Here is a 20,394-nt window from a genome sequence, read left to right on the forward strand (position 1 = left end):
CCATTCGTTTAGCCTACTCCGCAAAAAACGAAGATCCTCCAGGGAACATCAGGGCGCATTCCACCAGGGCAATGGCAACCTCTTGGGCGGAAAAGGGAGATGTTCCGATTGAAACTATATGTAAGGCGGCAGTTTGGTCATCCCCTTCTACCTTCTATAAGCACTACAGACTTGATCTTTCATCAACCTCTGACTTAAGCTTTGGCAGGACTATCCTTGGCACGGTGGTCCCACCCAGGTGATGGTCTCTGGAATCTCTCCAGTGGGTGCTGTCGTGGCGAAGAGTAAAAAGCCGGATTACTTACCGGTAATGCTCTTTTAATGAGTCCACGACAGCACCCGTTCACTTCCCCCCCTAAAGATATCAATAGTTAAAGTATTACCAAATAATGGATAAGAAAGATGTTAAAATAAGAGAACATTGCCTAATCCTTGGCGGTCCTTCTGGTACTCTGAAACGTAAAACTGAGGAGGAAAGGAGGACCGCCCCTTTTATCTTTCCTGTAGGGTTTCCTGTTCCAAATGGGCGGATCCGATACCTCCAGTGGGTGCTGTCGTGGACTCATTAAAAGAGCATTACCGGTAAGTAATCCGGCTTTTTTCTACAATTTCTCCTCATTTCAGGGCTCAAAAGTAATTGGAGAAATTAACATTGCCATAAATAAAATGTTTACTTCTAATACTTTGTAGAGAATCCTTTGCAGGCAATGACTGGCTGATGTCTGGAAGCCATGAATGTCACCCAACGCTGGTTTCCTCCTTTTGTGATGATTTGCCTTTACTGCTTCTCTCTTCAATCACATTCCAATAAACTCTAGTGACCCAGTGCCATTGGAAGCGATGTGTGACAATGCCATCACACTGTCTCCACCATGTTTTACAGAGGATGTGGTGTGCTTTGGATCATAAGCCGTTCCAAGCCTTTTCCATACTTCTTCCCATCAGTCTGGTACAGGTTGGTCTTGATCTCATCTGTCCAAAAACTATTTTTCCAGAACTTGGTTGGCTTCTTTAGATGTATTTTGGCAGAGTCTAATCTGCCCTTCCTATTTTTACTGTTGATTAACCCCGTCACCCCTGAGCCTGTTTTCACCATCCCAACCAGGCCAAATTTTACAATTCTGACCAGTGTCACTTTGTGGTAGGATCACTGGGATATGTTAAAGCATTCCAGAGTTAAGATTTTTTTTTTCTGTTACACATTGTACTTTTAGTGTTAAGTTAAGGTAAAATTATTTATTTTTATTTTTTTTTATGAAAATATCGGGTTTTTGGCAACCATTTTAAATCTTATAATTTTTATGCCCTTTAACCCCTTTCCAAACTTCTAATGTTTGCTCCCCCTGTTTGCTGCGGGCTCTGGCAATGAGCCCACAACATTTCCAGCGCATGTCGGCTGATTTGGCCCTATCATACACACAACGGTCCCCTATCAGCCGCGGGTGGAATCTCGATCCACTCGCAGCTGTTAACATGTTAAATGTAGCTGTCAATCTCTGACGACTGCATTTAACATGCTCGCACCAGAAGAGCGTCACTAATCCCGCCCATCAGCGCCGTGTCACATGACCGTGGGTCACCATTGGGTTTGTATGACAACCCAGGATCGTCTGCAGCAGACCCCTGTGGTTGTCATTGCCAGATTGCTATCAGCACCACCCAGCAGTCGGCACTCATCTCATAGCAAGTGGGCATTTCTGCTATATAGAGTTGGGTGAAGCCTTGCTTTGTGTAGCACAAGCGATCGGATGATCGCAGCTTCTAGTCTCCCATGGACACTATTGAACCAAGTGTAAAACAAAAAATAAAAAATATAAAAGTACAAATCACCCCCACCCCCCCCATTTGCCCCATTCAAAATAAAATATATACCAAATGTGTGTATTTTTTATATATTTGTGTCACCGCGTTGAGAATCTCCCTGTCTATCAATATATAAAAATACGGTAATTAAATTTGATCAGTTAAAGGTGTAACAAGAAAAAAAAAATGAAAACGCCATAATTTTTGGCAGGGCTGTGGAGTCGGTAAGCCACAGTTGCGACTCCGACTCCTGGATTTTATCAGACTCCGACTCCGGCTCCGACTCCTTCATAAATGGCCAATTCATAACAAATTTACTGTTGTAAAATATTAAACATCGTGCTTATTCAGTTTCTCACCATCATATAAGTAATCAGACCACTTAGAGCAAAAACTATATTTATTAGAATACAATTAGAATATAGCAAATAACTTTTATAAACTTTTATAAACTGTAAGTAAATATGCAATAAACACTTTTATGCAGTTAATAAGAAGAACTCTGTAAATTTGTCCTCAGAAAAAGTATTGCCTCTGTCAGATCCTCCTTCATGGATGCCCTCAAATCTGATCTAATTATTTTGAGAGCAGAGAACAACCTCTCTACACTAACTTGTGTTGGTGGCAAAGCAGTAACCACTCGGGCAACATCTCTGACAATGTCAGGATACAGAGGAATCGCTTGTTGCACTGTTATTTTTGATGAACGGTCAACTTTCTCTATTTCTTTTAGTGCACATGAAAAATTCTGCTGAAATGTACTGGCTGTGTTCCTTGATGGGGATGACTCTTCTATGCGGGAACGCTTTGCACGGTCCTTGTGATCCAAATATTTTTCGAAATTAAATTCTTCATCAGTTGATGATGAGGGTGAAGATCTGGCAGGACGACCAAATTCTTCTTGTTCCTCCTGACTGTTCTGCAACCCTTTCATCCTTACTGCTATTCCAAACAGAGCTTCTTTTCCTTTACTTAGCTGTTGATCATCTAGAAGAATCCGATGCATTGGGTCTACTTAAACAGCTGCCAAAAGAATGTTATTTTGTAATAGTAGCTCCTCTCTCCGTTTCATTGATGTAGCAATGCCACTTGCAATTAACCCTCCTCTTTGGGACAGGCGAAACATCAGGTTCTTCCACTCCTTTAAGAAAATACCTGGAGTTAAGTCCTCTGCTTGTAATTTTTTAGTCACTGTAAATGGGTGCTCTAGCAATTTTTCCAGCTCAGGCTAGTTTCGCACTTGCTTTTTTTTGCAGCGCGTTTTTCCCGCAAAAAAACGCATTGAAAAAACGCATACAAAAGCATACAACTGCTGCGTTTTTTTCAAGCATTTTTATGAGCATGCATGAAAAAAACGCAGCGTTTTTATGCGTTTGTATGCGTTTTTAGTGCGTTTTTACCGCGTTTGCGGTTTTTTCCAACATTAGGTGGCCCCTCACACTAACCCAAACCATGACTTTACTAACCCTAACCCTGACCCTAACCCTAACCCTGACCCTAACCCTTAACCAAATCATACTTAACCCTAACCCAAACCCTAAACCCTAACTAACCCTAACCCTGACCCTAACCCTTAACCAAACCATACTTAACCCTAATCCTGACCCTAACCCTTAACAAAACCATACTTAACCCTAACCCTGACCCTAACCCTTAACCAAACCATACTTAACCCTAACCCTGACCCTAACCCTAACCCTGACCCTAACCCTTAACCAAACCATACTTAACCCTAATCCTGACCCTAACCCTGACCCTAACCCTTAACAAAACCATACTTAACCCTAACCCTGACCCTAACCCTTAACCAAACCATACTTAACCCTAATCCTGACCCTAACCCTGACCCTAACCCTTAACCAAACCATACTTAACCCTAACCCTGACCCAAACCCCAACCCTAACCCTGACCCTAACCCTAACCCTAAACCCCCTTAACTAACCCTAACTAACCCAAACCCCTAAATTCCATGGTTAAAAAAAAAAACGCATATGCAAAAAAACGCATACATGAGCATGCCAGTGCGCACATATGCGCATCCATAGGCTATAATGGCCATTTTTAGCGCAAAACGTGCGCATATGTGCGCATGCGCTTTTTTGCAGGGCCAAAAAATGCAACATGCTGCGTCTGGAAAATACAAACGCACAACCCAAAAAAACGCAGCGCATGAAAATCGCATACATGCGCTTACAAGCGCGCAGGTATGCGCACCCATGTTAAATATAGGGGAAAAAACGCATGCGCACATATGCGTTTTTTTCCAGCGCTAAAAAACGCAAATGTGAAACCAGCCTTAGTCACCTGATTCCACTGACTTTCATTTAGCGTCAGTTGAGGGTTAGCCATGTCTACAAGAAAGGTTTTCAGTTCAACCAAGCGCTGAATCATTAAGTAAGTACTGCCCCATCGTGTGGCTTGATCAATAATTGCCCCTTTTCCAGCACGTCTCTTCAAAATTGAGTCAACTTTAGGGGTTCTGGCAACAGTAGCCAATTTTCTCACCTTGCCAATCAGTGCAGCAGCATGTCCTTCTTGCAGACTGTCTCTTATAGCCAGCTGTAGCGTATGCACAACACAGCGCATGTGATGAATGAAAGAACATATTGACACAGTTTCAACAAGATGATCTAAACTATCATGTTGCTGTTCATCTGAAGCAACTTCAGTTTGCTCCTCAGTTACAATACTGTGTTCCTCTATTTCAAACATTTCTGTGTCTGTGGACCCAGAATGTTCTTCTAGCTGCTGGTCACCATCATTACTCTCATTCATTAGCTTAATAGTACTTATCATATTTGAAGCATTGTCAGTTACGACAGAACTTGCTCTTTTTTAAGTTCATAGTCTTGCAGAACCTTTTCCACCAAGACCTGGAGAAACTCACTGGTGTGATGAGCTTTGGTGTCTTTTACTGCCAATGTCTTGGTAACTATTTCATTTTTGTCACAAACAAATCAGACATTGATGGCAAAATAGTTCACTCTGTGACGTGTGCAGGCATCCATTTTAAGAAACAGAAAGCGTCCCTTGAGAGTTTTTTTAAGTTCTTCCTTTTCTTTAAAAGCTTCTTCGATTACTAATTTTCTAATACTCTCTCTCTCCAGAGAAACACCAAGCTTGCGGGCCATTTCCCCATTCAGACACACAAAAGCTGGTCGTGAAAATAATGAAATAGGCACACTATCCTTTACAACAAGCTCTATGATCTGTTTTTTAAATGTATCTACTGTCATTGTCACAGTAACTTTGTCACTGACAAAATATCTTGCAACTGATGGCTGCAAAGTTCTCTGCTCCTTTGTTTGGCTGGAAGAGCTGGGCACTGGTTCATTGGTTTGGATGCAGTCTTTCTCATCCACTGCTTTCAGTACTTCTGGATGAAAGCGCTGTAAATGTCTCTTTAGATTAGAAGCTCTGGTAGGAGCATTTTTATCTTTGCCTGAATATGCACTCATCTTGGCTTCACAGCATTTGTTTTCGTCTGGATCATTTGTCATACACTGACAGACATAATGTTTTCTATCTTGAGTGATGGTGAAATGTTCAAATACAGCTGATTTAATGTGATGCTTCTTTGACATTCTCAGGTTTTTAATTCTGCATTCACAATCCAAATGACAATTGTTTTTCCTAAAAACAATTGTACAAAATTATTGCCAGGTCGTACAACTGATATAGTGGTCAGTAATACTGTTGTTATTCCTCATGTACTCACAGTTAACTGATGCAAAGTTTGTTGAAAGGATAATACTTCTTACAGTCTTCCTCTTCTGAGTAGCAGGCAGCTGTGAGATGCTTGGAAGACGCACACCTAGTATGATCTAGTCTAGAGGAGGAGCTTTACTACTAAGAATTTGCAACACATTTTCACTTTCAGTTTCATACATTGTAAGTAGGGGGGTTGGGGCAGCATGAGGTTAACCAAGTATAAGATTAGATAAGGGCAGTGGAGAACAGTGACACACAAGAAGTAAGAAATGTCTCTATCTCCAGCAGAACTGCTTATCACTGTTGTTCATAGTTTGATAGAACATATATATTTGAGTAACATTTATAAAATTCATATGAAAGTTCAATTATGAAATATTAATACATTTTTTTTAAAGCTGGAGTCGGTACATTTCTACCGACTCCAACCAAAACTAACTCCGACTCCATGACTCCGACTCCACAGCCCTGATTTTTGGTCGCTGTAACATTGCATTAAAGTGCAAAACATTGAATCGGCACCAAAGTGGTATAAATCAAAACGTCAGCTCGGTGCGCAAAAAGTAAGCCCTCACCCATCACCAGACCACGAAAAATTGAGACTCGACAGGTCTTGGAAAATGGCAACTTTATTTTTTTTTAAATGTAGAGATTTTTTTCACCACTTAACAAAAATGTTTAGCTTGTTTATTATTTATCTACAAACTCGTAATGAGTATGACCTAGAGAATCATAATGGCAGGTCAGTTTTAGCATTTAGTGAACATGGTGCAAAAGAAAAACAGAAAACAAGTGTGGGATTGCACTTTTTTTTGCAATGTCACTGCACTTTGAAGTTTTTTCCCGTTTTCCAGTGCATTATATGGCAAAACCGATGGTGGTGTTCAAAAGTACAACTCGTCCTGCATAAAAACAAGCCCTCACATGGCCTTATTGATGGAAAAATAAAAGTTATGGCTCCGGAAAGAAGGGGAGCAAAAAACAAACGCAAAAACTGAAAAACCCAAGGTGGTGAAGCGGTTAAACCAGATATCTATTTTGTGTGATTAAACTACGATTTCCCACGTCTACTTTTACCTTAGCGTCATTTTTGAAACATAATTTCTTTGTTAGGAAGTTGTAAGGTTCAAAACATGACCAGCGATTTCTAATTTTTCTAACCAAATTTACAAAACCATTTCCTTTTTTTTTTTTTTTTTTTTTTTTTTTCAGATGACATCACATTTGAAGTGACTTTTGAGTATATTCTGTCATATAAGACCCCCAAAGTGACACCATTCTAAAAGCTGCACCCCTCAAAGTGCTCAAAACCACATTTAAGTAGTTTATTAATCAGGTGCTTCACAGAAATTAAAGCAATGTAGGCAAAACTTTTTTTTTTTTTTTTTTTCTTTTTCCCACAAAAATTTACATTTGGCCCCAAAATTTACATTTGGCCCCAAAATTTACATTTTCACCAGGGTAAGAGGAGAAGTGGACAATTCAATTTGTTGTGCAATTTCTCCTGAGTTTGCTCATACCCCATATGTGGTGTATAACTACTCTTTGTGCACATGGCAGGGCTTGAAAAGGAAGGGGAGCCAAATGAATTCTGCAGCGCAATTTTGCCTGGAATAGATAGCATACGCCATGTCACATTTGAAGACCCCATGACTTATCTAATCATCAGACACCCCCACAAGGGACTCCATTTTGGAAACTACACCTCTTGAGGTATTCATCTAGGGATATGTAGTGAGCATTTTTGAGTATGCCAATACAAAGCTCAGAAAGGAAGAAGCTTTATGCAGATATTGCTGTAATGGTTTGCGGGTGCCGTTTGCAGTGCCTCTGAGGCGCCAGAACAGTGGAACCCATTAAAGTGACCCCATTTTACAAACTACACCTTCAATTAATTCATCTAGGGGTGCAGTGATCATACTGACACCACATGTGCCTTACAGAATGTTATACCATTGGGCATGAATAAAAAATAATTTACATTACCACCTCGCATCAGCCCCAGATTCATGTCTCACACGGGGAAATGGGTAAAAATGGCATCAATATTTGTCACACAATTTCTGCTCAATGTAAAAATACCTCTCATGTGGCTGTACAGTACTGCTTAGGCTACTTTCACACATCCGTTTTTTTAAATCCGGCATGATGCGGCGAAATTTGTGAAAACCGGATCCGGAATTGCATCCGGTTTTTCCCCATAGAATGTAACGATCGCCGCATCATGCCGAATGGACATGCGGCGCCTCTGGGTTTTGCCGGATACGGTAAACATGCGCCGTCTGGCATCTGCAAAAAACGTTGGCTGCAACATTTTTTGCAGCGCCGGACCGGCTTTTTCAACTGCGCATGCTCGGGCACTGAGTTTTAACCCCACAAGTGCCCGGCGCGCATCTCTCTCTCTCCCCCTACCCTTCTCTCTCTCCCTCTCTCTCTCTCCATACGCTCCATACCTTTCTTTGGCTGGCTCTGTAGTCCCCCTCTGTCTCTCTGGCTGCTCTCTCGTCCCCCGCTGTCTCTCTAGCTGCTCTCTCGTCCCCCCGCTCTCTCTTCGGCTGCTCTCGTCCCCCGCTGTCTCTCTGGCTGCTCTCTCGTCCCCCGCTGTCTCTCTGGCTGCTCTCTCGTCCCCCGCTGTCTCTTTGGCTGCTCTCTCGTCCCCCGCTGTCTCTTTGGCTGCTCTCTCGTCCCCCGCTGTCTCTTTGGCTGCTCTCTCGTCCCCCGCTGTCTCTTTGGCTGCTCTCTCGTCCCCCGCTGTCTCTTTGGCTGCTCTCTCGTCCCCCGCTGTCTCTCTGGCTGCTCTCTCGCCTCCCGATCTCTCCGGCTGGCTCTCTCGACCCCCGGTGCTGCGGCTCCTTTAAATGTCCTCCAAGCCGCATCAGGGGCCGCATGTACATCCGGTGTCATCGCTGCAGGCCGGATCCGGCGGCCCGGCTATTCGCCGCAGGCCGCCGGACCCCTGACACCGGATGTGTGAAAGAGGCCTAGACACACTGCGAGACTCGGGAGGGATGGAGCACTATTTGCTTCCTGGAGCGCTAAATTTGCTAAAATAGGTTGTGGACTCATATACAGAGCCTAGAAGTGCTAGAAGAACAGAATCCCCCTTCAAGTGACCACATATTGGAAAATATATTCTCAGAGCCATAATTCTTCTATATTTCTGCCAACAGTCACGTGAGAGATTTTTTTTTTTTTTTTTGCTGGGTGAGTTGACCTTTGTACTACCATTTTTCGGCATGTAACGTGTTTTTCGATCGCTCTCTATTCTGAGTTTTGGGAGGCAGAATGAACAAACCCAGGTATAATCTTTTTCATTTTTCTTTTATTCTTTTATTTTTCCTCTTCATCCCTCTATGGGGTTTTAACTTTTATCACTCTTCACTGGTGTAATGAATTTCAATGCTTTATACCTGTCAGTGTTACACTGACAGAAGCCTCTTAGATTATGCTCCTGGCATGGTGCAACAGGCTTGCTGTGATGGTAGAAACGGGGAATTGACATAATCACATCGGGTTGCCATGATGAAGTCATGGGGGACACCAGTCGGAAGTGAGAAGGGAGCCCCCTTCCATCTCCTAGCCTCCTAAATGTTGCAATCAATATCGATCGCAGCATTTAGTGGTTAAACAGGCGGGAGTGGTGTGGCACTGCTCTCAGCTGTGAGAGCTGGGGCTCAGCTGTCACATAAGCTGATCTCCCTGACACGATCGCGCAGGCACAGCTCCTGTGCCACACATGATCGCCATGACGTGCCTGGAAGTAATCAGTCGGGAACCCCTATCCCACCATGACATAAAGGTATGTTGTGAAGGGGTTAAAGGTTTGCCCCTTGTGGTGACCCCTATGTATTTGCTCTCAAAAGAAGACTTCATAGATACTGAAATACTTACTTCCTAGAGCATGTTCGTCACTCAGTATGTTGGGAAAGGGGTTTTCTTCATCACGGAAAGGATTCTGCAATCATCCACCACTGTTGTCTGTCCAGGACTTTTTAAGTTCTCGAACCTCACCAGTTCAGCTTTTTTTTTTTCACAATGTACCAAACTGTTGATTTGGACATTCGTAACATTTCTGCTATCTCTCATAGATTTTTTTTCAGCCTAATTATGGTCTGTTTCTCTTCGGATTAAAGAGGGAAGAGTCCATGCAACTCAATGAAGAGCTTTTGAGATAATTAATGTTTGTCCCTTTTAAAAAGAGGCAGCTACATATTAAAAAGTTGTATTTCCTAAACCCTTTCTTCAATAAGGATGTGAATACCCTCAAATTAAAGCGGAGTCTGCACTTCAAGCTTATGTTGATTATATATAACCATATCTTGAATTTGTTTTGGCAAAATTTGTATCACTGTCCAAATATTTCTGGACATAACACTGTGTGTATATGTGTGTGAGGTAAAATATTGTTTAAAAACAGTCAGTGAAATATTTTACCTCACAAAATGAATCCTCTGTGATCCCCTGCTGTAATGTCAGTATTGTCTTTTGCTTCCTCCCCTGCCCAGGAGATGTGGTGTGCTCCGTACACGGTCAGACACAGACAATTTTTAAAATGAACTTTAGTTCGTGGGAAAAACCCTTTAATGTGACCGGCTTTCTCTGCCTGTAGACACGTCGCGCATCTGCTGCTGGGATCAGTTGAATGATTCACTGCGCCTGCGTGGAATTCGCGCAGGCGCAGTGCTACAGTGTTCTGATGGCAGTACCGCGCAAGAGGCTGAGTGTGAGTGTTGCGTACGGTGTATAGCGTGTGTGTGGTGCGACGGTGTTCCGCTGGTGGTACCACGCAAAAGGTTGCGTGAGTGAGAGTGTGATGCGTACGGCATATAGAGTGTGTGGTGCGACACTGTTCCGCTGGTGGTACCGCGCAATAGGTTGGTACCAGCAGCAGTTTCCTTATTGAGACACCCATCATTTGAGTGTCCCAATATGGCGGGTGGTGAACTTCCTCCTCTTGGAATTCTGGGATACGGTGACATCTGGACAGAACAGGAAATGAAAACATTGCAAGGTGTGTATATATATATATATATATATATATATATATATATATATATATATATATATATATATATATATATATATATGTGTGTGTATATATATGTGTGTATATATATGTATATGTATATATATAATATATATATATATATATACATTAGCTGAAGAGCCCGGCGTTGCCTGGGCATAGTAACCAACTGTGGTTAGTTATAACAAATTATAATGATTATATTGCACATAAAAACTTTTCTCATCATATATTCAACACTACAGATTTGCAACACAAATTAACTAAACGATTACCCAAGTATTGATAGTATTTTATTTTCAACTCATTCAAGAGCCTTTTGATAAACAACATGTGTATCTAACCCTATCCTGTGTGATAATGTCTGCTGAGCTGTGTACCTAATCCTCTCCTGTGTGATACTTTCTGCTGAGCTGTGTACCTAATCCTATCGTGTGTTACTGACTGCTCAGCCGTGTATCTAATCCTATTCTGTGTGATGCTGTGTATCTATTCCTATCCTGTGTGATACTTACTGCTGAGCCGTGTATCTATTCCTATCCTGTGTGATACTGACTGCTGAGCCGTGTATCTAATCCTATCCTGTGTGATACTGACTGCAGAGCCGTGTATCTAATCCTATCCTGTGTGATACTGACTGCTGAGCCGTGTACCTAATCCTATCCTGTGATACTGACTACTGAGCCGTGTACCTAATCCTATCCTGTGATACTGACTACTGAGCCGTGTATCTAATACTATTCTGTGTGATACTGTCTGCTGAGCAGTGTATCTAATACTATTCTGTGTGATACTGTGTGCTGAGCTGTGTATCTAATCCTGTCCTGTGTGATACGGTCTGCTGAGCCGTGTATCTATTCCTATCCTGTGATACTGAGTGCTGAGCTGTGTATCTAATCCCATCCTGTGTGATACTGACTGCTGAGCCGTGTATTTAATCCTATCCTGTGTGATACTGGGCTCCCCCTGCAGTCTGTGTCAGAGGGTGGTCTGTGTTGGCACGGTAATAAATTGTTATTTCCAGCTTTACAGAAGGACGATAACACCATAGAAATGATAAGATTAATAGGCAAAATTGTTTGGAGAATTGGATTTTGCGGGGTTAAAATTTCACCTCACAACATAGCCTATTATGCTCTTGGGGTCCAGACGTGTGACTGTGCAAAATTTTGTGGCTGTAGCTGCGATGGTGCAGATGCCAATCCCGGACATACACACATACATTGAGCTTTATACAGTCATATGTTAAAGTTTGGGCACCCCTATTGATGTTAACCTTTTTTCTTTATAACAATTTTGGTTTTTGCAACAGCTATTTCAGTTTCATATATCTAATAACTGATGGACTCAGTTATATTTCTGGATTCAAATGAGGTTTATTGTACTAACAGAAAATGTGCAATCTGCATTTAAACAAAATTTGACCGGTGCAAAAGTATGGGCACCTCAACATAAAAGTGACATTAATATTTTGTAGATCCTTCTTTTGCAAAAATAACAGCCTCTAGTCACTTCCTGTAGCTATTAGTGAGTTCCTGCATCCTGGATGAAGGTATTTGTGACCATTCCTGTTTACAAAACAATTCCAGTTAAGTTTGATGTTCGCCGAGCATGGACAGCCCGCTTCAAATCATCCCACAGATGTTCCATGATATTCAGGTCTGGGGACTGGGATGGCCATTCCAGAACATTGTAATTGTTCCTCTGCATGAATGCCTGAGTAGATTTGGAGCGGTGTTTTGGATCATTGTCTTGTTGAAATATCCATCCCCTGCATAACTTCAACTTCGTCACTGATTCTTGCACATTATTGTCAAGACTCTGCTGATACTGAGTTGAATCCATGCGACCCTCAACTTTAACAAGATTCCCGGTGCCGGCATTGGCCACACAGCCCCAAAGCATGATGGAACCTCCACCAAATTTTACTGTGGGTAGCAAGTGTTTTTCTTGGAATGCTGTGTTTTTTAGCCTCCATGCATAACGCCTTTTTGTATGACCAAACAACTCAATCTTTGTTTCATCAGTCCACAGGACCTTCTTCCAAAATGTAACTGGCTTGTCCAAATGTTCTTTTGCATACCTCAAGCGACTCTGTTTGTGGCGTGCTTGCAGAAACTGCTTCTTTCGCATCACTCTCCCATACAGCTTCTCCTTGTGCAAAGTGCGCTGTATTGTTGACCGATGCACAGTGACACCATCTGCAGCAAGATGATGCTGCAGGTCTTTGGAGGTGGTCTGTGGATTGTCCTTGACTGTTCTCACCATTCTTCTTCTCTGCCTTTCTGATATTTTTCTTGGCCTGCCACTTCTGGGCTTAACAAGAACTGTACCTGTGTTCTTCCATTTCCTTACTATGTTCCTCACAGTGGAAACTGACAGGTTAAATCTCTGAGACAACTTTTTGTATCCTTCCCCTGAAAAGCTATGTTGAATAATCTTTGTTTTCAGATCATTTGAGAGTTGTTTTGAGGAGCCCATGATGCCACTCTTCATAGGAGAATCAAATAGGAGAACTACTTGCAAGTGGCCACCTTAAATACCTTTTCTCGTGATTTGATACACCTGGCTATGAAGTTAAAAGCTCAATGAGGTTACAAAACCAATTTAGTGCTTCAGGAAGTCAGTAAAAAGTAGTTAGGAGTGTTCAAATCAAGAAAATGATAAGGGTGCCCATATTTTTGCACCGGTCAAATTTTGTTAAAATGCAGATTGCACATTTTCTGTTAGTACAATAAACCTCATTTGAATCCAGAAATATAACTGAGTCCATCAGTTATTAGATACATGAAGCTGAAATGGCTGTTGCAAAAACCAAAATTGTTATAAAGAAAAAAGGTTAACATTAACAGGGGTGCCCAAACTTCAACATATGACTGTATATTAGATATACATACGGTATGTGTGTGTGTGTGTAGGAGACACTATCTGAGGCTGATGGGCGGCGATTTGACAGATGATCGGTGGTGCGGGTGCTCCGCCGGCATTGGTGGAAATCCCTGAGCCCCCGCACATCCATCCCGGGCTGGTGCGGTACTTTTGCAGGTGATCGGCGGTGCAGGGGCTCCGCCGGCATTTTGTGAAAGAAGCCCCCGCACTTCCATTGTTGTAATGCTGAATTGAAAATGGCCGTGCATAGTGAGACGAGATCTCATCTCCTGAGATCTATGTGCTTGCGTCGCCTCCGGTGGCCATTTTCCTGAAGCTCAATTCAGTATTACGACATTCAGGAAAATGGCCGCTGGAGGCGGCACATGTGCGAAGTGAGATCTCAGGAGACGAGATCTCACTATGCTCAGCCATTTTCAAATCAGCATTACAACAATGGAAGTTCGGGGGCTCCTTTCACAAAATGCCGGCGGAGCCCCTGCACCGCCGATCACCTGCAAAAGTGCCGCTCCAGTCAGGGATGGATGTGCTGGGGCTCCGGGATTTCCACCAATGCCGGCGGAGCCCCCGCACCACCAATCATCTGCCAAATCGCCGCCCATCAGCCTAGATTGGATGTATGGGGGCTTTTACAAAATGGCAGAGCCCCCACACCACAGAACCTGCTGCACCAGCCAGGGATGAGCCAGACCACCTCCTGTGACCCCACTCCACCAGCGTTCCATATCACACCCTACCCCCAGGTAAGCTGAATAAGTCGGACTCTAATTTGACGCATTAATTTTTTTTCCCTATTTTTCTTCTGAAAATTTGGGGTGCATCTTATGGTCCGAAAAATACGGGTTATATTTAATATATTACACAGTGCTGTGCAAATTAATTGGGACAAAGCATTTTTTTAAGTATAATCGTAAGTTGGTTACCAGTCAGTGATTCAAACCAGTTTTAACGGCTTAGAACAGGAGAGTGTCTGATCAGAGCAGTTAAAACTGGTTTGAATCACTAACTGGTAACCAACTTACGATTTTACTTAAAAAAAAATGCTTTGTCCCAATTAATTTGCACAGCACTGTGTATATATAATATAGTACACACATTATATATAATGTGTGCGTTTCTGTATATACATACAGTTTGCAATGAGATGTGTTCACCGCGGTCCCGTAATTTCTCTTGCTTATTTTTCACACTACAGAACTTAACATGAGTAATGATTAGGTTTTTGTTTTTTTTCTGTGTTTTTTTTTCAGGCTGCAAGTGCTATAGATGCAGAGGATGGTTTACGTTTCATGCAAGAGATGATTGAACTTTCCAGCCAGCAGCAGAAGGAGCAGCAGTTGCCTCCACGTGCAGTGCAAATTGTGTCTCACCCATTTTATGGGAGAGTGGTTTTAACTGCAGGGCCTGCACAGTTTGGAATGGATCTATCCAAAAATGTAGCAGGGGTAAGTATTAATACAGCACCTCCACACACAGCAAAATGGGTAGAATTCATCCGCATCACCTACATCTCTCTTCACATGTACAACAGAATGATCGTGGAAGAAAAATGTCCTCCTTAGTAGTTAGTAAGAGAAGTTGTATGTTTAGTTGCACCTAGATTGTAAATTACGGAGTTTAACGCTCGGGTTCAGGTTACTGGTGAGATGGTAATGTACAAGTCAGATGGAGTGGTTTTTTCCTGTAAATGTAATGAAGAACAGCAATTTCATCATGGCCAGTCAGCTCACTAGCCATTTTTGTTACAGTGTCGTGGGTTTGTAGCCAAAACGGAGCCTTACAGTGGCTGCTCGGAGGTGACCAATTCCGATATCATCCAAGGGAAGATTGCGCTGATGCAGCGGGGCCAGTGCATGTTTGCCGAGAAGGCCAGGAACGTGCAGAAGTCTGGTGCTATAGGAGGCATTGTTATAGGTAGGTGCTCGCACCACTTATGGATCATGTGCATGCAGTATAAAACCTTGATAAACAAATTGATCTCTATCCAGTTCTTTTATATGTACAACATATTTTTAAAAATAGTAAAAACCGGAGAAAAATGGAGTCTAGGCTGGTTATAGCAAAAAATATCAAAAATTTTTTTATTAGTCATAAAAAATGACGACAAGACATATCAGTGTTTACAAAAAAGACACAAAACATAATATAAAGGCGAGCAGACAATATGAGGGAAGGTGCTGGTATGATTAAAAGTGACCTCAGAACCGTGGCAAAAATCTCCTGGAGTCACGCCTGGTACATGTGAGATAACACAAATGTATGGATACTATCACTGATCATAGTACTCTTAATGGAAAAAATGGTCCCAATTATAGTCAACATTATGCTATACCCCAAGCGTCGGGACTCCAACCAATCATCATCAGTGTCACAGGTAAACAAATCCAATGGTACTCAAATAATATGGAGGAGCGCCGAACACTATGGCATACAGCGGGACTAAAGATCCATTATTTGAAAAAGTATGTGGAGCGGAGCAGCTATGATGAATTGTTCAGCCAAAATGCATTAAAAGTGTGTAATTACCCGTCATGTTTCCAGGCGTGAAGGCAGGATGATGAACCCCAACGTACGTTTCGATGTATAAATCTTCCTCAGGGGGCGTGGCTTTAATATGCCTGAGTTCCCATTTAAATACCCTGCTTATTTACTAAGTAACCAATAAGAATGTAGTGCGCCAAGTAGAGGTCAGTATATCCACCCATAAACGTCATACTTAGTCCTGATTCAAATGTGCCAGCCAATCCCTAAAGGCGGAAGGAACACCTCCACCAATAGTGTCCTCAAACGTCAGCGCTACCAGACAGGAAATGAGGGTGGTGACGCTCACTCCTGCCAGTAAAGTGCGCATACGTCACTTCCGCCCTTGATGTGGGGCGGTGAGTGACAGTGTGGAGGGCGGACGTTTGACCCCGTGCTGCTGATGAGCCCATACGTCACTACCGCTCTGCTGTCGCGTCACGTGGGACGGCCGGCGCCTAGCCGTCACCAGGCAACGCAACCAAGCCAGAGAGGGAAGGACGCATTGAGAACATCCAGCAACAAGAGGGGGAGGAAACATAAAGCACCGCTTAACACAAGGGACACATGGGCAAGGCATAAAGGCCATAGACAGATCATCTACGGGGAAAATAATAATAAACGGAGGAATGTATCATGAAGTCGGGACAAAACTATCCAAACGTGCAAATATAGTTAAACATTTGATAAATATAATAGGACAAAAATAACAGTAATGCCCTAAAATAAACACAAATATAAAATGAAGAGGTATATGATAATATATCTATGTCTAGGGTAAGATACGTGTATACAAATATACAAGTAAAATACATTTACATATGCACATAGATATGGAGCATGAATAGATCGTGAGAATGGACACAACTTGCAAGCCGAAAAGGGCCTGACAGTACTAACTATACAGACATAATGCTAGCTATTAGGACCTCGCTGTAATACGAATAGTCCATGTAATACTCAGGCCAGGTCAGCTATGCATAGTCCGAATATATCCCTGACGACATATTATCCATATGCCTCAGATTGACATCTTGTCCGCAGATCTTAATAATACGAGTCTTGGGAAAAATGCAGGGACATCAATGGGATCACCTGGATAAGGCTAAAGGTGTTGGTCACTAAAAGAACAAAATAAAAACAATAAGCAACAAACAATGAAAGTGAAGAGAAAAACCAACAGAAACAATTAAAAGCCAAACTAAAAAAAATGGTGGGAGATGGAATAACCAATCTCGTAAGGTAAACAAGGGATGAAAGCCTCTATTATAAACAGCGAACAAGAATTAATCCAACACATTCACAGGAAAGAGGCAAAGCCCTGTGATTTGTTTAGACCATGAGGGAACATTGTTCCTAAAATGGTGATCCACCTGCACTCTTTTTGTGCTAAAAGGCGTTTAATGTCACCACCTCGTATTCCAATATGAATGTGTTGGATACCCCTAACCATAAAGGATTTGGGGTTACATTGGTGGAATTGTTTATAGTGCTTGGGTATGGTCTTTAGAGTCGAGAGGTCAGTGGCGGTAGCCGCTGACATAATGTCACGAACGTGCTCCCTTGTACGGGTTCGAAGTTGGCGGTAAGTGAGGCCTATATAAATTTTCTGACAGCCACAAGTAGCGTAATATATCACCTGTGTTGTGGTGCAGGTGATATGTTGTTTTATTGAAAATTGCTGAGAGCCATCGGCAGATATAAACGTATTAGTGCGCATGATATTTTTACACGCTACACAATTCCCACACGGAAAACATCCTTGTGGTGGGCCCATCGAACCAAAAGGATTTTTAGTTCGTGGGACATAATAACTATGCACAAGGACATCCGACAAATTCTGACCCCTTCTGGCTGTCATAAGTGGCCTTTCGGACAGGAGGGGTGCTAAGGATGAATCCGTTTTTAGAATGTTCCAGTGCCGTTGTAGGCACTGCCGCATAGTCGACCATTCTCCATTGAACTTGGAAATGAACCTGACCTGATCCTCAGATGGTTTGTTTACCCTACCAGTGGAATGCAAAAGAGACGTCCGCTGGCTCATCTTTGCCCTCGTGTATCCATATTTTATGCATCTATTGCTGTAGCCACGCATCTTGAATCTGTTTTCTAGATCTCTTGCTTGATTTTCAAATCTTAAGTCCGAAGAGCATACTCTTCTCAGTCTCAAAAATTGTCCTGTGGGGATAGCCCTCACGGTAGCCTCTGGATGACAGGAGCTGGCATGCAATAATGCATTCACTGAGGTGGGCTTTCGATATATGTCGGTTTGCAACTGTAGATATTCATCAACCAAAATCTTAATATCTAAAAAGTCCACCTCAGTCCTACTATAAGTATACGTTAGTTTGATGTTGTAAGAGTTTTGATTCAGACTTTCAATAAACCCATGTAGTTGTAGTTCCGTGCCCTGCCAGATCATGAACACGTCGTCTATATATCTTAGCCAGCACTGCACATGGTCAGCGGCCTGCGCGCCCTCCCCCCCAAAAACCTCCCTCTCCCAAAAGCCTAAGAAGAGGTTGGCAAAGGAAGGCGCACAGGCCGCACCCATTGCAGTGCCGCACTGCTGCAGATAAAAACGTTCCCTGAACATGAAAAAATTGTGGGTCAATATATAGTCAAGAAGTTCTAAGACAAGATCACAGAGAGAACCCTCACAATTGCTATTCTGCAGATAAAAACGACATGCATTGAGGCCGTCTTGGTGGCGAATACATGTGTACAGAGATTCTATATCTGCAGTCACTAGATACATGTCATGGTCTAGAGTCATACCATCAATTCTCGCCAGGACGTCCATAGTGTCCCGGGCATAGGAGGGCAGCGCTTCAACCAATGGTTTCAAATAATGGTCGATAAATTTACATATTGGTTCGCATAGCCCCCCTATGCCCGACACAATAGGACGTCCCGGTGGCTCCTCAGCGTTCTTATGAATCTTGGGCACGAAATATATCGTGGGTATCTTTGGAAATCTGGTAAACAATCCATCTAGAATTTTCTTAGGGATTATACCCTTCTCAAAGGCTTCATTCAAGATCATCTCCAATTCTGCTGAAAAAGCTCTCAATGGGCTTTGTTCAAGTCTGAGGTAAGTCTTTTTATTCCTCAGCTGCCTGTATGCCTCTTTTTCATACATATCCTGCGGCCAAAGTACTAAGTTTCCCCCCTTGTCTGCTGGTTTTATAACCACATCTTCAAGGGACTGTAGTTCTCTTAAGGCCACACGTTGTGAAGCTGTTAATTTGTCCCTTCTTTGTTTGTGTGAGATTTGCTTGAAATCCTCCACAACCATTCTGGTGAAGATTTCAACCGCAGGGCATAAAGACAAGGGGGGAAATCTAGTGGAACGTGGAAAAAGTGACCGTGGAAACATACCTTTCGGCACCAAATCCTGCTCATTAAGTAAATCTTCTAAAGCCAGCAGTGCCTCTTCCTCCGTACAATTAATTTGTAGCTGATCACTACCTCTTTTGGCATATAACTTCTTGAGAATCAATTTTCTCGAGAATAAATATAGGTCTTTTATGGCTGTGAAGGAATCATATGAGTTAGTGGGAGAAAAAGTGAGACCCTTTGATAAAACCTCCAACTGAACTGTAGTAAGAATATGTTTAGACAGATTAATTACCTCCAAGTTATTTTTCTTGTCTCTCTTGTCCTGTTTATTAGGGAGTGTGAATTTCCGTTTTACTGACTGTGCATCCCTATTGGGAGGTAGGTTAGCAGTCTGGAAGTTCGCAGCTGATCTAGACTTAGAGGATTCTTCACTGGAGGCATAAGAGGTAACAGAGGTAGATCTCTTTCTGGGGCGGTTATTGAAACGACGTGGTCGCCGATTCCACCTGTACATTGTATTAGACTGTTTATCATTGGTGTCTCTCTGAAATTTCATAGTCTTATTAGCACAAATTTCTTTTTCCCATTTCTGGAATTCGATGTCAATCTCTTGGTGAATTACCTGTAATTCACCATCAGATAATTCCTGTTTTAATTTCTTTTGGATATTATCTATCTCCATATCTAATGCATCTATTGATTCCTTGTTCTGAATCGCCAACAGTTCCATGAACCCCTTGGAACAATTATTCGCTAAATCTTCCCATTTGTGTCTAAACACTGTATCCTCAACTTCAAAGGAAGGGAACACTTGAACCCGCAGACCTCTCGGCACCAAACCTCTCTCTATATATTTAATCAGAAATGCACGATTCCACCAAATTCTTGTTCGTTTGTTAAGTAGGCTCTTGAGCCTCTTGGTAAGCTCCTGTAAATCCTTACCACCACTTGCCACCGGTGCTTTAGGTTGGTCACTAAAAACCTCATTAATACGTGTCAGCCACGTCTGCTCACGTGATTTATAATCCATAGAGTTTTTGGCGACAATAGCTGTGAAGAACACAGAAAATACAAATAATAAGACAAATCTCCAAACCATAAT

The 20,394-nt window shown here is 42.4% G+C and overlaps 1 protein-coding gene across 3 annotated transcripts in view; it reads left to right on the forward strand.

The window, feature by feature from the left end:
• Positions 1-20,394, forward strand: part of EDEM3 (ER degradation enhancing alpha-mannosidase like protein 3) — a 146,714-nt gene that overhangs the window by 113,250 nt on the left and 13,070 nt on the right. For all 3 annotated transcript variants that reach the window (XM_073582904.1, XM_073582903.1, XM_073582902.1), the window contains exons 17-18: positions 14,681-14,875; positions 15,179-15,344. In XM_073582904.1, the coding sequence (XP_073439005.1) occupies positions 14,681-14,875; positions 15,179-15,344 (361 nt within the window). The remainder of the gene's footprint in view (positions 1-14,680; positions 14,876-15,178; positions 15,345-20,394) is intronic.

The sequence above is a fragment of the Dendrobates tinctorius genome, unplaced genomic scaffold (genome assembly GCF_039654945.1).
Source record: "Dendrobates tinctorius isolate UK_male_01 unplaced genomic scaffold, ASM3965494v1 ptg000074l, whole genome shotgun sequence".
NCBI lineage: Eukaryota > Metazoa > Chordata > Amphibia > Anura > Dendrobatidae > Dendrobates > Dendrobates tinctorius.